At 36.3% G+C, this 21,012-nt stretch overlaps 1 protein-coding gene, 1 long non-coding RNA gene and 6 other non-coding genes across 8 annotated transcripts; 7 read left to right on the forward strand and 1 right to left on the reverse strand.

Annotated features, from left to right (window-relative positions):
* The first annotated feature begins 4,373 nt into the window (after positions 1-4,373).
* On the forward strand, positions 4,374-16,716 carry LOC127986131 (uncharacterized). The gene is made up of 6 exons (XR_008160777.1): positions 4,374-9,107; positions 9,301-9,329; positions 9,538-11,293; positions 15,947-16,152; positions 16,343-16,371; positions 16,571-16,716. It is a non-coding gene; the product is annotated as an uncharacterized LOC127986131 (long non-coding RNA).
* On the forward strand, positions 9,157-9,231 carry LOC127986718 (small nucleolar RNA SNORD65). The gene has a single exon (XR_008160924.1). It is a non-coding gene; the product is annotated as a small nucleolar RNA SNORD65 (small nucleolar RNA).
* Positions 9,381-9,455, forward strand: LOC127986717 (small nucleolar RNA SNORD65). Its single transcript, XR_008160923.1, has one exon. It is a non-coding gene; the product is annotated as a small nucleolar RNA SNORD65 (small nucleolar RNA).
* LOC127986714 (small nucleolar RNA SNORD65) lies at positions 12,252-12,326 on the forward strand. Its single transcript, XR_008160921.1, has one exon. It is a non-coding gene; the product is annotated as a small nucleolar RNA SNORD65 (small nucleolar RNA).
* LOC127986719 (small nucleolar RNA SNORD65) lies at positions 12,470-12,544 on the forward strand. The gene has a single exon (XR_008160925.1). It is a non-coding gene; the product is annotated as a small nucleolar RNA SNORD65 (small nucleolar RNA).
* LOC127986716 (small nucleolar RNA SNORD65) lies at positions 16,203-16,277 on the forward strand. Its single transcript, XR_008160922.1, has one exon. It is a non-coding gene; the product is annotated as a small nucleolar RNA SNORD65 (small nucleolar RNA).
* Positions 16,420-16,491, forward strand: LOC127986720 (small nucleolar RNA SNORD65). Its single transcript, XR_008160926.1, has one exon. It is a non-coding gene; the product is annotated as a small nucleolar RNA SNORD65 (small nucleolar RNA).
* A 543-nt stretch (positions 16,717-17,259) lies between the features above and the next one.
* nsrp1 (nuclear speckle splicing regulatory protein 1) lies at positions 17,260-19,995 on the reverse strand. The gene is made up of 7 exons (XM_052588359.1): positions 19,929-19,995; positions 19,498-19,585; positions 19,357-19,413; positions 19,133-19,261; positions 18,812-19,019; positions 18,633-18,735; positions 17,260-18,280 (listed from the first exon to the last, which is right to left on the reverse strand). The coding sequence occupies exons 1-7, from the start codon at positions 19,946-19,948 to the stop codon at positions 17,449-17,451; spliced, it is 1,437 nt and encodes a 478-aa protein (XP_052444319.1). The 5' UTR covers positions 19,949-19,995; the 3' UTR covers positions 17,260-17,448.
* Between the last annotated feature and the right edge of the window lie 1,017 nt (positions 19,996-21,012).

Here is a 21,012-nt window from a genome sequence, read left to right on the forward strand (position 1 = left end):
ATTTGACTATGGTTGTATAGCTTATACTTCATGTCACCATCAGAAACAAACATAGACAAAGAGCATACTCAAGCGCTAAGAACATGTAGTGGAGCATTTAAATAACTTCCATTAGCGTCTTTACAGGTAGAAATTGGGGAGATCCCTCCAAGCTTTAGAAGACTTACATTTATGCTTGCATATTGGGTTAACATACAAGGGCATAGTGAGTTACACCCTAAAAAAGCAATAGTACAAGAGTGTAGGGTACATAATAAATTCAGTTTGAGGAGTTTTGGATGGATAGGAAGTGCAAAAGCAAGGAAGACATGTTTACATACTATACAATACTGTCCAACAGCTCCATACTCAGAAGGTACCCCTTGGAAGATTGTAATGCCCAGGGGCGTCGCACCCGTGGGGGATGTGGGGGTTTTAACACCCACACTTTTCCCGGCGAGAGGGTTCGACACCCGCACGTTTTCTGCAGTTTTTCCGCAGTTTTGCACAAACGCCTTACTACAGTCGTTCCTCCGTTTCTCTGACCGCTCTGTGTCTGCGCTCGCCGCGGCTGCCTCCTCCCCCCTCCCTCTCAAACTTGACACCGGCTTTGAGTGTGACCGGCTGATGATTGGCTGTTCTGCCTTAAGTCCCGCCTCTCTTGGCGTGTTATCGGTCAGCTCGTGCTGAGGAGGCGGGAACTTATGGTTATGGTTATTTACGTCTCCCTTTTCCAGGTACTTTGAATGAGTGTTTATGCTTTCGAGTTTTTTAAAATAAGCTTGATATGTGTTTGAGAAGATGTTCTGTTATCGTTTTGTTGACATGTCAAGTGTTTTCGGTATTATATTTCTTTTTTTAGACTAATACTAATTGCTATTATTGGGATATTGTTCAGCAGCCATTGTTTGCATTCCTATTGAAGAACTATGAAAGAAAAGTGTATATTATTTTAATGTTTAAAAACAGTAAATTGTTACATTATTTATACCACCAGAGAAATAGCTTTGTGTGGGCGTTTTTTTCTCCCCTTTTATGTTTTTTTTTTTTTTTTTTTTTTTTTTTTTTTTTTTTAATGTAGGGTTATTTTTTCCCAGCCAACGCTGCAAGAACTTCAAGCCCTGCATTTTGTACCCCTCTGTCAATGTATTCATAATTTTTATTGTTTTTAAACAAACCACATCCATCCCCCACACTTTTGAAAAGCTTGCTACGCCGCTGGTAATGCCAGTAATTGACTTGCAAATACAGGAAGAAATAAAAAGAAAATCAAAACTTATGCCTGTCTGGTGTATAGTTAAAAACTAGCCTATATGGAGTTGCATTTCACCAATAAAATAATTTTATTTACAAATGGTTCAAAGAACCCTGAAAATGCTTGAACAGGTGCTGCAGTATACATCCCACAATGCAAGGGAAATATTAAAAAGAGCACAACAGATGACTTATCTGTGTAAACAGTACAATTGGTAGCAATAATATAAGGTTTACAGTGGATAGAACGAAGAAATAAAAATAAAGTAGTAGTAGTATCTCTCATGAGTATTGTATCCGGGAAATAATATAGACTTGACATTTTAAATTAAATATATCATATACTCCTTAGATTACATAATAATGGTACGAATGTATCATTGATCTGGGTTCCTACACATGTAGGTGTGAAAGGAATGAAGAGGTAGATCTTTTAGCAAAACAATCTCTCAAATCCCAAACAATTGATCTACAGGTTAAATTAATTAAAGCTGAAGCCATACAGACTATAATAAAGTTACATACACAAAATCTATGGCAGGAATCCTGGGATATTAATGATACATGAAGAAATTTTTATAATATTCAAAGCAAAGTTGGTGTATGAAGAGAAATGGGTATAAATCGGAAGGAGGAAACAGCCATTACTCGTCTCAGATTAAGACAGGCCTTAATAAGACTCTGCATTTAATAGGTAAACACACAAATGGTTTATGTACACATTGTAACCAACCTGAATCAGTAAAACATATAATTTCATGCATGTGAAAATAAGAGAATAATATTAAAAAAGTTAAAATTATTAACTTAAATTTACTTTGGAAAATATACTTGGAACAGCACGAAGGAAAACATATGTACAGTTAATTACATATCTGAAAGAGACGTGTCTCCTAGAACGAATATGAAGATCATAGAATATTATTTTTTTCCCCTTTATTTTATTTCATTTTTTATTTATCCTGTTATTTTTCTCTCCCAGACTTTTGATCAGCAGTTGGCGGTAAAGCACCTTTTAGCTATTGGTTTGCCAACCGCCAAAGATGCTTAAAAAAGAAAAAGACAATTCCTTTCTGTTCTGAAGCAGCAAAGGAAAAAAATAACAGCCATAAACATTGCACTCAGTAGATCAGAAGGAAAACATTTTATTTTAGAAGCTTGCAATAGGAAATTTGGGACAATTTGGGACTCATGTCATACAGGTCGACACTATTACAAGGTTAAAAAAAACCTTAAAGAAAAGCAAAATAATTCACAACTTAAGTAGAAAGTTATTTTCACACATTTACGTACAGGACATTCAAATCTAAATCATACTTTACACCTTATAGGGAAACATGGTAAAGATGAAATATCTAATGAAATGATTAAGTATCTATCAGACAAGGCAAATAATATTTTATTATATCTTTTTAACAGAGTTTGGAGATTAGGAAAACTCCCTTCCTCTTGGAAACATGGCATAATTATTCCAATTATAAAGCCAGGAAAAGACCAGTCACAAGTTACAGACCATTTTCATTAACTTCTGTTAAATAAAGTGAATAAAATAGAAAACCAGACATTGTGATTAAGCTGTGGAGCATTTAAAACTTCTCCTGTACCAGCTTTAAAGGTTGAAATTAATGAGATGAAACTGGGCTACTGTAAAAGGGCATTCAGAAATAGCCTGGTAATACCAGACTCTGCTAATTCACTTTGCTTCGTAGACAGAGTCTGGAATGGCAAAAAAGAGAAGTGTTTTCTCTCTCGCTAGGGGGCGCTTGTCTGAAGTTTAAAATCATTGGTTACCCATAAGCCAATCAGATACGTTTAGTTAGACGTATGTTATGCGCCTGTACAGCCGCATCGAAGCACAGACATCATGCATCGAACTCAAATCTATGATTGAACTTCCACTGAACTTCTTCTGGCTTCAGTTTGAAAAAGAGTTGAATGTTCTCCATAACAGAGCGAATTGCATCCCGTGTCTCGTTTCCCATTTCGGCGGTCGTTTCGGTTTTCGATTTCTCTAACCTACAATGTAAAACTCGGCGCTTAGCATCTACGTGACGGCTCTCAGCCCGCCCTCTGTTCGTTGATTGGCCCGGCTGTTTCCAGACCGGTGGCAAACAGAAAGCTCTGACGCTGTATCAGACCAGGGGGCAAGGAACTAGACCGGAAGTTGAAGCCGGGTGGGGGCTGCCATCTTTTAGCAGAACTTCACTTGCGTTAGCATTCCCATTGACTCCCATTCATTTTGGCGTCACTTTGACAGCGAATAACTTTACATCTGAGGCGTTTAAAGACTCCGTTTGTCCATTATTTATTTCTAAAGATACACGACAATGTATAAAGGTCTCAATTACCTTCTATGTTACATTATGGCCCCGTATAAACAGTTTTTGTAAAAAATAGGCTAACGATTGCATCATAACCACTCGTCTCTCTGTCGCATTACCGTACAGACAGGAGGAGAAGCTCGCAGGCAATTAACTTAATATGGCGTACTGGCGTTACGTTTTATAATACTATACAAAATAATTAATCAGAATACTTACTCCTGCTCACTCACAACAAAGAACTCCCCGCTCAAGCTCGCCGTCTCTGCAAGATTAACGATGGCAGTTTGCACGCACAGCTACTTAGAAGGTTTACATCTGTCAGACAGGTTGCTGACGTCGTCAAGCTTCGTTTGAGTCTGTGCGTCAGAAACGGAAGTGCTAAAAAACGCTAAAAATGGGCTTCACTTCTCTCAATTGAGTTCCAGTGGGGTCGCTGTGTCCATTTCTTTTACTGTCTATGTATCAGACTGAGTACAGAAGCGAAATGAAATTGAGCGGAAGTAGGAAGTAGTCAGGCTAATTCAGAAATACATCCAGTTAAAAAAGTATTAGAAAACTGTTTGGAACATGAATATGTTAATATAAATGGATGGAAAGCAAGTAATGAGACACATAACTGGAATAAGTAATCGTGATGTTTGCAATACTGTTGTGTTGCCAGTAACACCTCCATGGTTTTTACAATGCCTGTAGTTGACTTTCAGGTTTTAGTGGGTATAAATTATAAAAACAGACAAGAATCTAAGAGTTCAATAGTACAGAACTATATATATATATATATATATATATATATATATATATATATATATATATATATATATATATATATATAGCAATATGTTTAAGGTTCAGGTATAGAATATCAAAAAGAACATCTAATCATCTGTCAGTTTATACTACAGAAATGATTGCCATATTTTTGGCTCTTCAGTGGGTTGAATACATTAATATACCAGAAGTATAAGACTCGTTTTCAGCGCTGACAAGTTTAAAGAGTGGTAAATCATCAACTAGACAAGACATTTTGTAAGACATTTTACAGATTTTTTTCAGAATACAATCAAAAACAATTATTTATTTTGTATGATACTGGCACATATAGGTATAGAAGGTAATGAAGTGGTGGATCAGATAGCGAAATTAAAATTGCGTAAATTAGAAATAAAAAGGGTCTTTAAAAAGCATTAAAAGATATGTGGCAAATGAAATGGGATGGTGAGAATAAAGGACGGCATTTATATAATATTCAAAGAACAGTTGGAGATGAGAGGAGAATTTGTGGGAATAGAAAGGAAGACAGCATAATATCTCACCTTAGAATTCGACACACTGCACTTAACCAATCTTTATTTATAATAGGTAAACATGAGTCTGGACTTTGTGTAAAATGTGATCTTCCTGAAACAGTTGAACATATTTTAATAAAATGTAAATGATATGATAACAAAAGATTACAACTTACAGAACACTTAATATAGAAATAAATCAGATCTCACTTCAGAAATTGTTAGAAAGATGTGGATATAGAAATTCTTCACATATTAATTATCTCAAAGATACAGAGGTAATAAAAAAGGTTATTTGCTTTCTTTTTCCTTTTTTTTTTTTTTTTTTTTTTTTGTTAATTTTCATTACCGTCGATGCTACACAACTTCATCCTAGTAGGTGGCAGTAAATGCACCTAAAGCTGATTTGCCAACCGCCATAAAACGTCAAAGAAGAAGAAGAGCGTGTGTTGATGAATATATTTTAGACTTAGGCAAGTAAATAGGAAGTATATTGATGCTTATTTCATTTTGGGAGGAGATTTCAACGAATGCATAGATGATTGTTTGGACAGATACCCCCCTAGACTTGATGGTGGAAAAAATAATGACTTAATTTTTTCTCTTTGCACAGATCTCTCCCTGACTGATGCATGGCGGTTCTTTAACCCTTATACAAAAGATTTTACCTGGTCAAATAAAACTTTATCTCTTAGATCCAGGATTGATTTATTTTTAATTTCTTCTTCTATTCTTAGATATTTAAAAGATATTTCTCACACCATTGCCCCCTTATCTGATCATAAGTTAGTTTTTTTTTAAAGATAAGTGACGTCCAGGATAATCCGAGACTCAGGGGTTACTGGAAACTTAATAATACCTTGCTAAAGGATCAACAGTTTAATCATAGTATCATCAAGCTTATCAAACAATTATTTACTGATTTAAATGGGGATTATAAAAAAACATGGGAGTTCTTTAAATATAAAGCCAGACATACAGCAGTTAAAAGAAGTAAAGAAATTAAAAAGAGTAAACGTCAAACTGATTCAGAGTTGGTTAATAAACTTAATGAATTATTGACTAAAAGTAAAATTACAGAAGAAGAACATTTAGAACTAAAAAAGTTAAATTTGGAGCTTGATAAAGCCTACTTAGATTTGGCTAAAGGTGCATATACAAGGTCTCGTGCTAAATGGTTGGAGGAGGGGGAAAGCAATTCTAGTTATTTTTTTTGCCCTGGAAAAAAGGAACGGTCAGAGGAAAGCTCTCTCTGCACTAAACATTGATGGAGTCATTTCTTAAGACCAAAAAGTAATATCTGATTTTGTTGCAAACTTTTATAGCACTCTTTATACCTTTAATTTCAACCGTAATATTTCTGAGAAATGTATTGATTTAATTAAACACCATATTAAAGTTATTGATCGAGAGTATAGTCAAATTTGTGATTCTCCTTTATCAATTGATGAAATCAAGCAAGCTCTACATAAAATGAAAAAAAGGTAAATCCCCTGGGATTGATGGGCTCTCGGTAGAATTTTATCTCCATTTTTGGGAGTTTATTAAATTACCATTATTTCATATGTATAATGAATGCATCAGTCAGGGAGATATGACGGCTACTATGAAACAGGGAGTCATCTCTCTTATACCCAAGCAAGACAAGGATCCTTTAATAATCGACAATTGGCGACCTATTACTCTGTTAACATTAGACTATAAAATATTAGCCTCTGTCTATGCTAAAAGATTAAGTTATGGTTTAGACAATATCATTTCATTTCAGAATCTCAATCTGGTTTCATGAAAGGCCGTCACATTTCTAACAACATGACTTGCTGGATTATTCCGATTTAATTCATTCTGATGGTCTCATACTTTTTCTTGACTTTCATAAAGACTCCATAGAACATAAATTTATTTTTCGTACTCTAGAATTATTTGGATTTGGTAAAGCATTTATGGAGACTGTATCCATGTTTTATAGAGGCATTAACAGCTCAGTAATTGTGAACTTTGACACTTCTAAGAGGTTTAATATATATCGTGGAGTCAGACAGGGCTGTCCAATCTCCCCATTTTTATTTCTTTTAGCCACAGAGTTACTCTGTCTAAGAATTAAACAAGATGAAAGTTTGAAAGGAATTTCAGTTTTTGACAGGGAGTTCAAAATATCACAGCTAGCAGATGACACTACGCTGTTTTTGCAGGACAAATGTCAGTTACCAAAAGCTCTGGATTTGGTTGAACAATTCTCATGTGCGTCAGGTCTAGAACTTAATACTTCGAAATGTGAAATTATGACAATTCATGATAGGGATGATATAGTCTTAGGAGGCATCCTAGTTAAAAAAAAAGTGTAAAATATTTAGGAATTCATATCAGTAGAAATTTAATCAGTAGACATCATTTAAATTTTTCTGATAAAATTATAAAAACGAAACAGATCTTTAATATCTGGCTTCAGAGAGATCTTACATTATATGGTAGAGTTCTTTTATCTAAAGTTGAAGGGCTCTCTCACTTTGTATATTCTGCTCTTTCTTTGTTTGTCAACGATAAAGCTATAAAGGAAATTAATAAAATATTTTTGGATTTTATCTGGAAAAATAGACCGTACAAGTTAAAAAGAGATGTGCTTACTAACTCCAGAAGCGAAGGTGGCCTTGATTTTTTGGACTTTGCAGACACTGTAAACACCTTTAAAGTAAACTGGCTGAAAAGATGCCTTGCAAATCCAATGTCAATGTGGTTTTTTATCCCAAATAAGATATTTGACCAACTTGGTGGCCTATCTTTCTTACTGAAATGTAATTTTCTGCCTGGTAAGTTACCTATTTCCTTATCTAACTTCCACCATCAATGTCTTCTTTCCTGGAAATTGTGTTTTGTCCATGGATTCTCCCCCCATAAAGTTCTCCTTTGGAATAATGCTGATATAACGGTTAGAAATAAATCTCTTTTTTTCCATAGATGGTTTAATAATAACTTGAACTCTATTCTATCTGTGTTTGACAAGTTTGGTAGTATTTTAACTTACGAACAATTTATGAATCTTCATAATTTTCCAGTCCCACCAAAGGAATATTATAATTTGATAAAAGCCATCCCAGTAGGTTTAATTCAGTTAATTTCAAGTCACCTTAAATTCAGTAAAGGCAACAGCGTTTATCCGGCTTTACGTTTGGGGGGTATTGGTATTTTAGATCGGAAATGCAATAACAGACATATCCGTAAAATATTTCAGACAAAAAGAAAGATTGTTCCAAGAGGGAAATTCTATTGGGGTTCCTTTATAACAAATATAAATTGGAGAAAGGCCTGGCTCCTGCCAAGAAAATTTTGCATTTCTAATAAGGTAAAGGAGATCCATTAATAAAATCCTTCATAAAATCGACCCTGTTAATCTGTCTGTCTCAAAATATTCTAATGTCGATGAATCATGCTCGTTTTGTGGTTTTGTGGAGGAAACAGCTGCCCATTTGTTTTTTGATTGCGGTGTCACCAACAAATTATGGGTTGACATAAGCACCTACATTTCTAACCTTACAAATGTGTCCCACATTTTTATCCTCAAAGATGTTATCTTTTATTATGAAAATCCAAAGCTATTATCTGTTGAATATGTTGTTAATTTTCTTATATTGAATGCAAAATTTTTCATTCATAAACAGAAATGGCTTAAGTCTCCTTTGTCTTTCCCCCATTTTCTTATGGAATTGGACTCTCTTGTTTCATCTCTTAGACTTACAAAGAACAAAAAGAGTAGCAAGTTTTTGATGTATTATGACAACTTTTCCTAAAAGAATGTAAGTTTATTTTTGCACTTTTATGTATCAATAATACTATAATTTTATATGCAAATCCAGAATGTCTATTTTATTTTATGTTTGCTTCTCATTGGAGTGTATTTATATCTCGCTTCCCTGTGTTTTTGTATATTTGTACAAGTTTTTTTTCTTGCAATAAAAAAAAAGAAAAAAAAGAAAGAAATATATTTTAGAAAGGCAAGAGTTTAAGAATCAGCTACGGGAAATAGGTATATTATAATATAATGTAAATAATATAGTAACATATGGAAATAATGACCCAGGACAGAGATATTTGTTTAATTTTCTAAGGAGAACTGGACTGGAAAGACGAGTTTAAATAAAAGTGAGTAAGCTAGAGTGAGACAACAGATGGTAGTAATGCAACACTTTGGATGCCAACTGCCATAAAAAATCCATTGAAGCAGCAGAAGAAGAGCGTGTGATGAAGGGGAAAAAACGACTGTTTGCTGGTAATACAAGTAACCATATTTTTTCAATAATGTCTCTTTCCATAATGTGTTGTGATGAAACCTAAACTGAAAATAGCTGGAATTACCGTCAGATGGTTCAGTGGTGATGATCGGTTTTCTGAGCACACTAAATGTATGCCAAGAGTAAGATCTGTATGAGCTGTTCGTTAACAGTCAGTGTTTGTTTTCCTAGGTGTTTTCTGAGGACTTCACAAATTCATGGTGAGTTCTGCAGAAATGCTGTTACTTATTTTAAATATTAAACAGAGTTCATTATGATGAAACCTAAACTGAAAATAGCTGGAATTACCGTCAGATTGATCAGTGGTGATGAAAGGTTTTCTGATTTGAAAAATACAATTTTTTTTAGCTTTCTGTGAAAAATGGCCTGCAGATGACTTAAATTTGATTGTGTTCATTTACCCAACAGATTCCGATGAAGGAGATTTGGACCACTTTATCCTTAATCTTCATATTCAGACTTTTATTTGAACGGCTGTGTGTCAATTTCATGTTTGTATATTAAATTGTATTATTGTAAATCAAAAATCTTTATTCACACAATGCTCTGCCACTGAGCCACAGGAACACTGTAAATTTAATACAATGAAAGCAATGGAAAGAAATCTCTCATACAACCCACCAAAAAAAAAAAAAAATGCATTCTGTCTCTCTCTCTCTCTCTCTCTCTCTCTCTCTCTCTCTCTGTATTAACTCTGAGAATGAAGTGAAATTTACAAAAAAGAAAAAGCTCCATTCTCCCCAAATGTACAAGATACAGATATCACTATTTGGCTGAATTTACAGTCTGGTCACTGTTGCGTTTTGCTAATTTACTAGGTTTCAGTTGTGCATCATTTTTGTCCTCCAGTTCCATAAATTTTTCTTCTTTATCATTTTCTGTCTGTGTCTCGCTCATGTTTTCCTCATCCTGGTTTTTCCTTTTGCTGTCCATTTTCTGGTTTTCTGTTCCTCTCATATTTCTCTCCTTTTTGGTCCCGTTCCCTGTCCTTTGGGCTGTTATCTCATCTGTCTCTCGCTCTCGTTCTCCTTTACGGTGTCTTTCTCTGTCTTTTGGACTGTTGTCTCTTCTGTCTCGATCTTGCTCACCTTTTCTGTCTCGTCTGTCTTTTGGGCTGCTGTTTCTTCTGTCCCTGTCCCTCCTGTCTCTGCCTCTGTCATCTTTTCTGTCCCCATTAAATCACTTTTATTGTCACATCACCAGACAAATCAATTTAACATATAGACATAGAGACCTCACTGTTGTTAATGCCAAAGAATTTAAAGCTGTTTACCCGCTCCACATGTGTCTGGTCGATGTTGATGGGTATGTGTTCTCTGCTCTGTCTCCTAAAATCCACCACTAGCTCTTTGGTCTTTTCGATGTTGAGAGAGGTGGTTCTCCTGATACTATTTAGTCTTTCTATTTCTGTAGGCTGTCTTATCATTCTCGGTAATCAGGCCTATCACTGTTGTGTCGTCAACGAATTTGACGATGACGTTGGAGCTGTGTGTGGCTGCACAGTCATGTGTGTACAGGAGTAGGCTGAGGACACAGCCCTGAAGAGCACTGGTGTTGAGCGTCAGACTCAGCGGGGATGAAGTGTTGTTGCCCATTCTGACCACCTGACTTCTGCCTGTCAGGAAATCCAGGATCCAGCTGCATGGAGATCTGTTTATTCCCAGAGTCTGGAGCTTTGCAACAAGTGTGGCAGGCACTATGGTGTTAAATGCTGAGCGGTAGTCCACAAACATTCTCACATAGGTGTTCTTATTTTCCGGGTGGGACAGAGCAGTGTGTAGTGTGAAAGTAATAGCATCGTCTGTGGAACGGTTGCTACGATATGCAAATTGTAGCGGATCCAATGAGGCAGGCAGAACAGAGCAGATGTAGTCTGACGAGTCTCTCAAAACACTTGCTGAAGATGGGGGTCAGAGCAACGGGCCTCCAGTCATTTAAGCATGTGATTTATTTTTCTTTGGTATGGGCACAATGGTGGATTTTTTTGAGGCACGAGGGAACCACACACAGGTAGATGGAGAGGTTGAAAATGTCTGAAAACTCCAGCTAGTTGGAATGCACATGGCTCGAAGCACATGGCCCAGGACGCCATCAGGACCTGCAACCTTGCGGAAATTCACCCGTCAGAAGGATCTTCTGCAGCAGCCACGGGGGCGGTGTGTGGGTGGGTGGTGTTTTCAGCCTCGGAACAATCATAAAAGTTATTAAGCTCATCCAATTGAGAGGCGGCAATGTTCACAGTAGCGGGTTTATCCCCTTTAAAATCTGTCTCACGCGCCTTTCTTTTCTGTGGTCCCTGTCCTCCTTTCTGTGATTTTTTGTCTTTTGTATTTAATTTTCTTTCTATCTTTATCCTTTGCTCTATCCCAGTCTCTTTCTTTGTGATTCCTTTCTTTAATATCTTCCCTCTCATGCTCTCGCTCATCGTCACTATCTGAAAGAGAACTCTTTTTTTTTTTTTGTTTGTTTTTTTTTTTTTTTTGTAGTGACGTTTTGAGTGATTGCCAACCTGGAAACCTATAAACATGCAACCTTGGACATTTGGAAAGATTAATATGAAATCAGTGTAATGCATGTACAGAAATATAGGCCTATGTCAAATATAACACGTCCAGAGCAATTTTTTATTTTTATATATAATGTTAAGGGCTTATTCAGTCAATTTAAAGGTGGCTGAAATAAGAAATCTAGTTCCTTTGTAAAGGTGTTGTTGGTGGTGATGGTGTTAAAGGGTCATACAGTTGGAATCGTACGTACGTCAATCAGAACTCAAAATATTGTGGATGATCAACACACGATTTGATATACAGTATTGAGTAGGTGTGCTTTGATAAGGTTTTATTTTATCGTATTTTTTTTCAGTATTTGGCAGAAATGAGCGGTTCGCACTTAGGGTTCAGCCTATGGTTTTTGACCTGTGGGGGGCAGTACGCCTAGCGTCTAAACTCGTAGATCCTCAAGAAGAAGACCAGTACATATAACACGAGGCGAAATCAGGAAGGTCCTTTCTGTTCTGAACCAGCAAAGAATGAGTTTAGATTGAGGGAAAAATGCGACTATTTGCTGGTAAGATATAGTAGTTTTTTTTTTTTTTTCCCTGTAATGTCTCTTTCCATGATGTGTTGTGATGAAACCTAAACTGAAAATAGCTGGAATTACCGTCAGATTGTTCAGTGGTGATGATCGGTTTTCTGAGCACACTAAATGCATGCCAAGAGTAAGATCTGTATGAGCTGTTCGTTAACCGTGTTTGTCTTCCTAGGTGTTTTCTGAGGACTTCACATTCATGGTGAGTTCTGCAGAAATGCTGTTACTTATTTGAAATATTAAACCGAGTTTATTATGATGAAACCTAAACTGATAATAGCTGGAATTACCGTCAGATTGATCAGTGGTGATAAACGGTTTTCTGATTAAAAAAACAACAACACTTTTTATCTTTTGTGAAAAATGGCCTCGATGACCTTAAATTTGATTGTGTTCACTTACCCAACAGGTTCTGATGGAGGAGATTTGGACCGCTTTTATCCTTAATCTTCATATTCAGACTTGTTTTCTTTGAACTGCTGTGTGTCCTATAAATATTATGTTTGTATGTTAAGTGTATTATTGTACCTCAAGTCCTATTAAAAGTTCTTTATTCAAGTACTGTTTTCTTAATTTATCATGTTTCTATGGGTGAGGGAAGTTCCTGACATGCTCCATATTTAAAACCCTCCCTTAAATCTGAAACTATGAAGAAAAAAAAAACTTGCAACCCAGCCAAAAAACTTAACTGCATTGCAGCAAACAAAATGGTTTGCCACAATTAACATGCAGTTTTTCTTTTCCTTCTCTTTATTAAAAACTGACAATTAAGTACAATTTACAAGAAAGAAAAAGCTCCATTCTCCCCAAATTTACAAACACTTAGGCTCACTAAAGCATTGAAATTATTTGCCGCCTTCAAACCCATAAATACTGTCTCAAAGAGGGAGAAGTGCATAAAAGTGAGATACAATGGTCAATCCTTTTGCTAGTCGTCATCTTTTTCAATGTAGGTCTTTGCAGCAAGAAGTTGCTGGGCCAGATCTCTCTTTGGCTGATTTTACAGTCTGGTCACTGCTGTGTTTTGCAAATTTACTAGGTTTCTGTTGTGCATCACTTTGGTCCTCCGGTTCCATATTTTCCGTTTGTCTCGCTCATTTTTTATTTTTGCTGTCCGTTTTCTCGGTCCCTCTGATCTTTTGCTCCTTTGTGGTCCCATTCCCTGTCCTTTGGGCTGTTATCTGTCTCTCTCTCTCTCACTTGTTCTCCTTTACGGTGTCTTTCTCTTTCTTTTGGATTTATCTCTTCTGTCTCATTCTCTGTCTTTTGGGCTGCTGTTTCTTCTGTTCCTGTTACCATGTTTGTCATCTTTGTCTCTGTCCTTCCTGTCTCAGTCTCTGTCTTCTTTTCTGTCCCTGTCTTGCTCCCTTTGTCTTCTGCGGTCCTTGTCTTCCTTTCTCCTGTCTTTTGTTTTTCTCTTTATCTTTATACTTTGCTCTATCCCTGTCTCTTTCTTTGTGACTCCTTTCTTTAATCTCTTCCCTCTCATGCTCTCGCGCATCATCACTATCTGAAAGAGAGGATTTTTTTTTTTTTTTTTTGTCTGTAGTGCCGTTTTGAGTGATTGCCAACCTGGAAACCTATAAACATGCCCTTGAACATTTGGAAAGATTAATATGGAATCAGTGTAAATGCATGTACATAAATATAGGCCTATGTCAAATATAACACATCCGGATAATTTTTTTTATTTTTATATATCCAATCCGCTTTATTTATATAGCACAATTTAAATAACAAGGTTTCCAAAGTGCTGTACACCACAACAATAAAAGACACAATAGGATACAAGACAAACACAATAAAATAAAAGTAATAGAATAAGATAAAACAACATGAAATTATAGAAATCAAATAAATAAAATGCACTGCACACACAACACATTTAAATCACATGAATCACGATTACCTGGTGTTAGAAGCCAGAGTAAAGAGATGGGTTTTAAGCACAGATTTAAAATGAAACAGTGAGGAGACTTGTCTGATGTGTAATGGCAATACATTCCATAGTTTTGGAGCTGCAACAGCAAAAGCTCTTTCTCCTCTGAGTTCTTTATAATGTTAAGGGCTAATTCAGTCAATTTAAAGGTGGTTGAAATAAGAAATATAGTTCCTTTGTAAAGGTGTTGTTGGTGGTGATGGTGTTCAAGGGTCATACAGTTGGAATCGTACGTACGTCAACCACAACCCAAAATATTGTGGATGATCAACACACGATTTGATATACAGTACCAGTGGCGGCTCCAGACAATTTTGATGGGGGGGGCAATGGGGGGGTCCTGGTCTTTTCAAGGGGGTCTCATGAAAACCAACAAAAAATACAGTGGACATGGCTAATAACTGCATATTTCTGCTACTAAACAACAAAAACACCTTTGCAATGTAAACAAATGACAGGCTACATTTGTTATTCATATCCTTCACACTGCACTTTCATGTCAGGTATATTATGCATTTTTATTGACATTGATATTTTTACATTTATTTCCAGATAGATATTATTGAGTTTACAGTCTAAAGTGGTCTTGCTGTTGTAAACACTGTTGCTATTGTAGAAAAAATATTTGCATCACATTTAAAATCTGAATTGTTTTTATTTTTATAATGATAATTCAGAGAATGAGAAAATCTTAATAAGCCTTACCAGTGTTGTGATAATTACTTTTACGTGTTAAAAATAAATAAGTACTGTAATATAATAAAAGTTTATTCAAATAACATAAAAAAGACCAGACCCCTCGATGCCTGTGAAACTTTTCTCCCTCAAACAGCACGCTAGTGTTACTTCTACACTACAGGCTACACACAGCAATATAAACAACGTATCTGCATGTTCTCACATCACATCGTTCTTGTAAAATTATAATAAGTAAATAAACACCAAAATCACTTCGCTGAGAATGAAACACCACTTACCAGCTGCCACGATGTTGAAAATATCCTCTAGCAATTAAAAAATGCGCGTGCAGCATGAGGAATCTTCCCGGTTGGATGAGGTAGTCAGGTGAACGGTCATCATGTTGGTCATTTTATTTACGGCTAAATTATTATTAATAAATTGTACTAATATTATGATTGGGCGTGGGCAGGCATTCACAAAAGTTTATGTTATTACAAAAAAAAAATTGAGGAAATTTTGCTTTGACAAAAGGGCACTTAAGGGGCAAAGGAGCAGGTGCTCAAGTGAACCGGTTCTTTCGGACAACACGATCAAATAAACCAGCTGAAAAAAAAATGGTTCACCGGTTCTTTTGCGCTCGATGTAATGCCGTCATTGGCGATGATTGCCCTTCATTCAAGCCTTTGGTTTACCCGCGCTTATAACATTAGCACAGAATCAGTTCAGAATCAATCACCAAAAGAATCAGTTCGGTTCAGATGCGCTCTGTGTCAGTCTGCTTCACGCTGAATCACGCATGCGCAGTTATCATCAGCTCCTCGGTTCTCGAATCGGACGCGTCCGACAGAGACGTTTCTCGGTTCAGTGTATGAATAAATGTCGAAATAATTATTATTTATTATTGTTCTGCGTAGTTTTAAGAGAAACATTTATGGATCTTTATCCCGAATATATATTTTTTTAACCAGGAAGAGGCTGGGGGGTCGAGGCATTTTTTGGCAGGGTCTTGAGACCCCCCAAGACCCCCCCTGGCGCCGCCGGTGTACAGTACTGAGCAGGTGTGCGTTAATAAGGTTTTCCTTTTTCATAAGTTTTTTTTCTCTCCAGTAGATGGCAGAAATGAGCGAATCGCACTTAGGGTTCAGCCTATGGTTTTTGACCTGTGGGGGGCAGTACGCCTAGCGTCTAAACTCGTAGATCCTCAAGAAGAAGACCAGTACATATAACACGAGGCGAAATCAGGAAGGTCCTTTCTGTTCTGAACCAGCAAAGAACGAGAGCGAGTTTGGGTTGAGGGAAAAAACGATTGTTTGCTGGTAAGACACAGTAACCATATTTTTTCAATAATGTCTCTTTCCATAATGTGTTGTGATGAAACCTAAACTGAAAATAGCTGGAATTACCGTCAGATTGTTCAGTGGTGATGATCGGTTTTCTGAGCACACTAAATGTATGCCAAGAGTAAGATCTGTATGAGCTGTTCGTTAACCGTGTTTGTTTTCCTAGGTGTTTTCTGAGGACTTCACAAATTCATGGTGAGTTCTGCAGAAATGTTACTTATTTTAAATATTAAACCGAGTTCATTATGATGAAACCTAAACTGATAGCTGGAATTACCGTCAGATTGATCAGTGGTGATAAACGGTTTTCTGATTTGAAAATGACAAGGGGGTGTTTTCTGAGACAAATGGCCTGCAGATCTAATTTTGATTTTTATGTTCCCTTACCCTACAGATTCCGAAGGAGATTTGTACCAGTTTTTATCCTTGACCTTCATATTCAGACCTGTTTTCTTTGAACTGCTGTGTGTCATATAAATATAATGTTTGTATGTTAAGTGTATTATTGTACCTCAAGTCCTATTAAAAGTTTTTATTCAAGTACCGTTTTCTTCATTTATCATGTTTCTATGGGTGGGGTAATTTCCTGACATGCTAGCACTCTATAAGAGATGGATAGATAGATGTGTATGGGCTATATAAGCCATATAAGGGCTTTTACATTTGGGCGCGTTTGTTTCGGCCGGAGCGCAGTGTTGTACCCAATTTTGACCCGCAACAGAACTCCGACTACATTCTCCAGGTAGTCTGGGGTTCGGTACCCCAGTGTGCACCAGGGTCCGATGACCGCGTTCACATTAGCGATTTTTCATGCGATCCGTGCCCCGTTCCGCACTTATCTGCCAGTATGAAAGCCTCCTAAGAATTATGAACTTTTGGATGCGCATATTGCGGTGCACACCATGGAAAACATTTCTTTTAAATGAGGGGAGAGTGGCTAATAAATTGCCCTTTCCCATCTCCGTATTTAAAGCCCTCCCTTAAATCTAAAACTATGGAAAATATCTTGCAACCCAGCAAAAAAATAAAAAATAAATAACTTAAGGGCACCGCAACAAACAAGATGGTTTGCCACAATTAACATGCAGGTTTTTTTCTTCCTTCTCTTTATTAACTCTGACAATGAAGTACAATTTACAAGAAAGAAAACACTCAAATTTACAAGCACTTAGGCTCACTAAAGCTTTGAAATTATTTGCCTTAAACCAATACATACACTTTCAAAGAGGGAGAAGTGTGCATAAAAGTGAGATACAATGATCAATCCATTTGCTAGTCTTCATCTTTTTCGATGTAGGGCTTTGCAGCAAAACGAGCAAGTTGCCGGGCCAGATATCTCTCTTTGGCTGAATTTACAGTCTGATCACTGCTCCGTTTTGCAAATTTACTAGGTTTCTGTTGTGCATCACTTTTGTCCTCTGATTCCATAACTTTTTCTTCTTTATCATTTTCCATCTGTGTCTCGCTAATTTTTTCCTCATCCTGGTTTTTCCTTTTGCTGTCCATTTTCTGGTTTTCTCGGTCCCTCTGATCTTTCTCTTCTTTGTGGTCCCGTTCCCTGTCCTTCGGGCTGTTATCTCGTCTGTCTCTCTCTCGTTCTCCTTTACGGTGTCTTTCTCTGTCTTTTGGACTGCTGTTTCTTCTGTCTCGTTCTCTGTCTTTTGGACTGCTGTTTCTTCTGTCCCTGTTACCATGTCTGTCATCTTTGTCTCTGTCCCTCCTGTCTCGACCTCTGTCATCTTTTCTGTCCCTGTCTCGCTCCCTTTCTCTTCTGCGGTCCTTGTCTTCCTTTCTGTGACTGTGCTTATCTTCTCTGTCTTTGGTTTTCTCTCTATCTTTATCCTTTGCTGCATCCCTGTCTCTTTCCTTGAGACTCTTTTCTTTAATCTCTTCCCTCTCACGCTCAACATCACTATCTGAAAGAGGGGATTTTTGTCTGTAGTGCCGTTTTGGGTGATTGATGTTTGTGGTGGTCTTGGTGAATGCAGTTTTATCACTCTGGTCCTCATCGCTGTGGGATTCTGCCTCGCGCTCTTTTTGATTCACTGCAGGCTCCGGGGTTGGTGACCGTTCTGCTGCTGCAGAGCCTGTAGCTTTCTCCTCTCTAAAACAAGTTAAAGTTGATTATTATTTTTATTAGAGCTACAAAGACCTACAAACAGTTTCTGCATTTAAAAATGTGATATCATTTTTAATGGATGAACATTTATATATATATTTGCTTCTTTTACATTTGCATTTACTTTTACTTTCAATACTTAAGTACGTTTAAGATTTTAAAAATACTTTTCGTCCTTAAGTACAATAAATATAAAATACTTTAAAACTTTTACTCAAGTAATATTCTAAACTGTGACGTCAGCTTCTACCAAAGTAATTTTCTGGAATTATATCTGTATTTTTACTGGAGTATGACTTTCAGGTACTTTATACAATGCTACCAGTATATGCCTCACCTTTGAGCACTACGATCAGGCACTACCTCCTCTCCGACTGTCTGATTGAGAAGATGTCTATAAAATCCACTAAGATCCTTCTGCTTCTTGACATCCAGTGCAGCTAAAAATGAAAACAAACACTAAGTATGTCCACTTTAATACTCATAACAACAATGAATTATACTACAAGAACCCACCTTCTAACTCTGCTTCCCTCTTCTCTCTCTCCAACTCTTCCTGTCTTTCTTTAAGTTTTTGGCGATAAGCTGCAGTGACAAAGGCCTCTTTATCAGCAAACATCTCGCCCTCTGCTTCTCTCTCCTTCTGGATCTTTCTCTCATCACGGCGTTCCTGTTCCTTTTTCCTCTCTTCGACTGCACGGAGCAGCTGGTTAATATACTTGGGCTAAAAGAGCAACAAATATGTTCATTTTTAATTTGAACTGTTGTCAAATGGGGATTACAGTGTTACAATGTGTTGAATTAATATTTTTTCAATAAAACCATTTTAAAATATACCTTTTTGTCTGTGCCACCTAGCATTTTCTTATTGCTTTCCAGTCTCTGTTTCTGAATATCATCGTACACACTATCATACTCATAGACGGTGCTGTCCTCTTCAATGGCCTTTTGCATCTCGAGACGGGTCTAAAGTGGGGGGAAAATATATATATATATTTTCAAGTTCAACACCACAAATTACATAATTATGCAACTGTTCTTGGGATGTCTTCCATTCTTACCTGCTTCATCATCTTCTTTTTGACTGACTCCTTCTGCAAGCTCTCCCCAACGGAGGTCTACAATTTAAGAGATTGTGTTTTATTACAGTGCACTTCATTAAATGTAGAGAAAGCAACATGCAGATTCATAGGAGCGGTCACCTCATCATCAGAATCATCTCCAAACACAGAGGGCCGGGAGAGAGGGGCAGATTTTGATGCACTCTTCCGGGACAAAATGAGCCCATACCTAAAAATGAACACAAGAAAGCATGAATACAGCATAGTAACCATCTAATATGTGGGATGGTTAATTAAGACCTAGTTTGTGTATGAATAGGTTTAATAAAATACAACATGTAAACACAGTTTATTTACGATTTATAATCTAGAAAGCGTGTTTGTATGCTCGTGTGTTTTGGGGATAGCAGTATTAGCTCATTGGCTCGGACAATATCGATAAGCTCATTCTTATCAAATTACTGTTTTACAACATGCTTACACAGCCATTGTGCAATGTCCGTCGATATAAACAATAAAGTATTTAACTGTCTTGTGTAATTGGATAAAATATCTTAACATGAGATACTTACTGTTTACCAGCGGTCGCCATCTTGCTTCGATAAATATCTGGCGTAAAACGTTAGCAGATTCGATAACTTAAAATCGATGCAACGTAAAAAAAAAAAAAAAAAAAAAAGCAAAACAGAAACGAAAGGCAATTAATCCAATTATTTTACAAAACTCATAAATATATAAATAACTCTTGCATGATTATAAATGAGTCATAATGATTACGCTTACAGTGTTATGAAAGTGCTGTATGTTAATTGCATGATATGCCTTTTCTGTAATACGTCTGGAACGTGTATGTTTATAAATGTGAATGAATTGTTAAATTTTTTTAATAGCTATTTATTTTCAAAGTAATATAAGGTTTTTAACTGCAGCACCATCATATTTTCTCCCCATGATTTCACCATTTGATAAATATTAAGCTCCTAATTAAAGGTTTAATCGATTTTTAATGAAATGGTTAGATGTTTAATTTAAAATTCGAGCAAAATTAAAGATAAATAGTTAATAATTATTCAAATTAATAATTATTAATATACAGCTCACATACAATATAAATGATCGTTTCCAAGAAAACGGGCTGCCACCAGATGGTGACAACTCTTTAGTATTGCACTAAATCACCAAGCACCACACCCCAGACAAGTTAGGATCATGCTTTTGTAAAAAAGAAAGCACACATTTTATTCATTTAGCAACCGTCTTACATAACAAACAGTGTTACCAATGTTTGAATGTTTGAATTCTAATGTTGTTCATGTTGTTTTCTAATAAGTAGGCCCATGTATATACAGCATGCCTATTGTATGTCACATACTGTACATATATTACAGAGGTTGATTTGATTATAAGTGTGTCTACTGTGTAGTGGTTTATGTTGTATCTTGTTATTGAGTAAAACAGTCTTTATTTCTATTATGTCTTATGTGTATAGACATACAGGCATATTAAGAGTAGATGTCCATGATGTGATTTTTGCCCATTTTAAAACAAGAGTTTACATTTGTGCTGGTTTTCTGTAAATGCATAGGTTTTATTTATTTATTATAATTATTATTATTATTATTATTATTATTTGTAATGTGTGTTGTGCTATGTACT

This window comes from Carassius gibelio, chromosome B21, assembly GCF_023724105.1.
Source record: "Carassius gibelio isolate Cgi1373 ecotype wild population from Czech Republic chromosome B21, carGib1.2-hapl.c, whole genome shotgun sequence".
Classification (NCBI taxonomy): Eukaryota; Metazoa; Chordata; class Actinopteri; order Cypriniformes; family Cyprinidae; genus Carassius; species Carassius gibelio.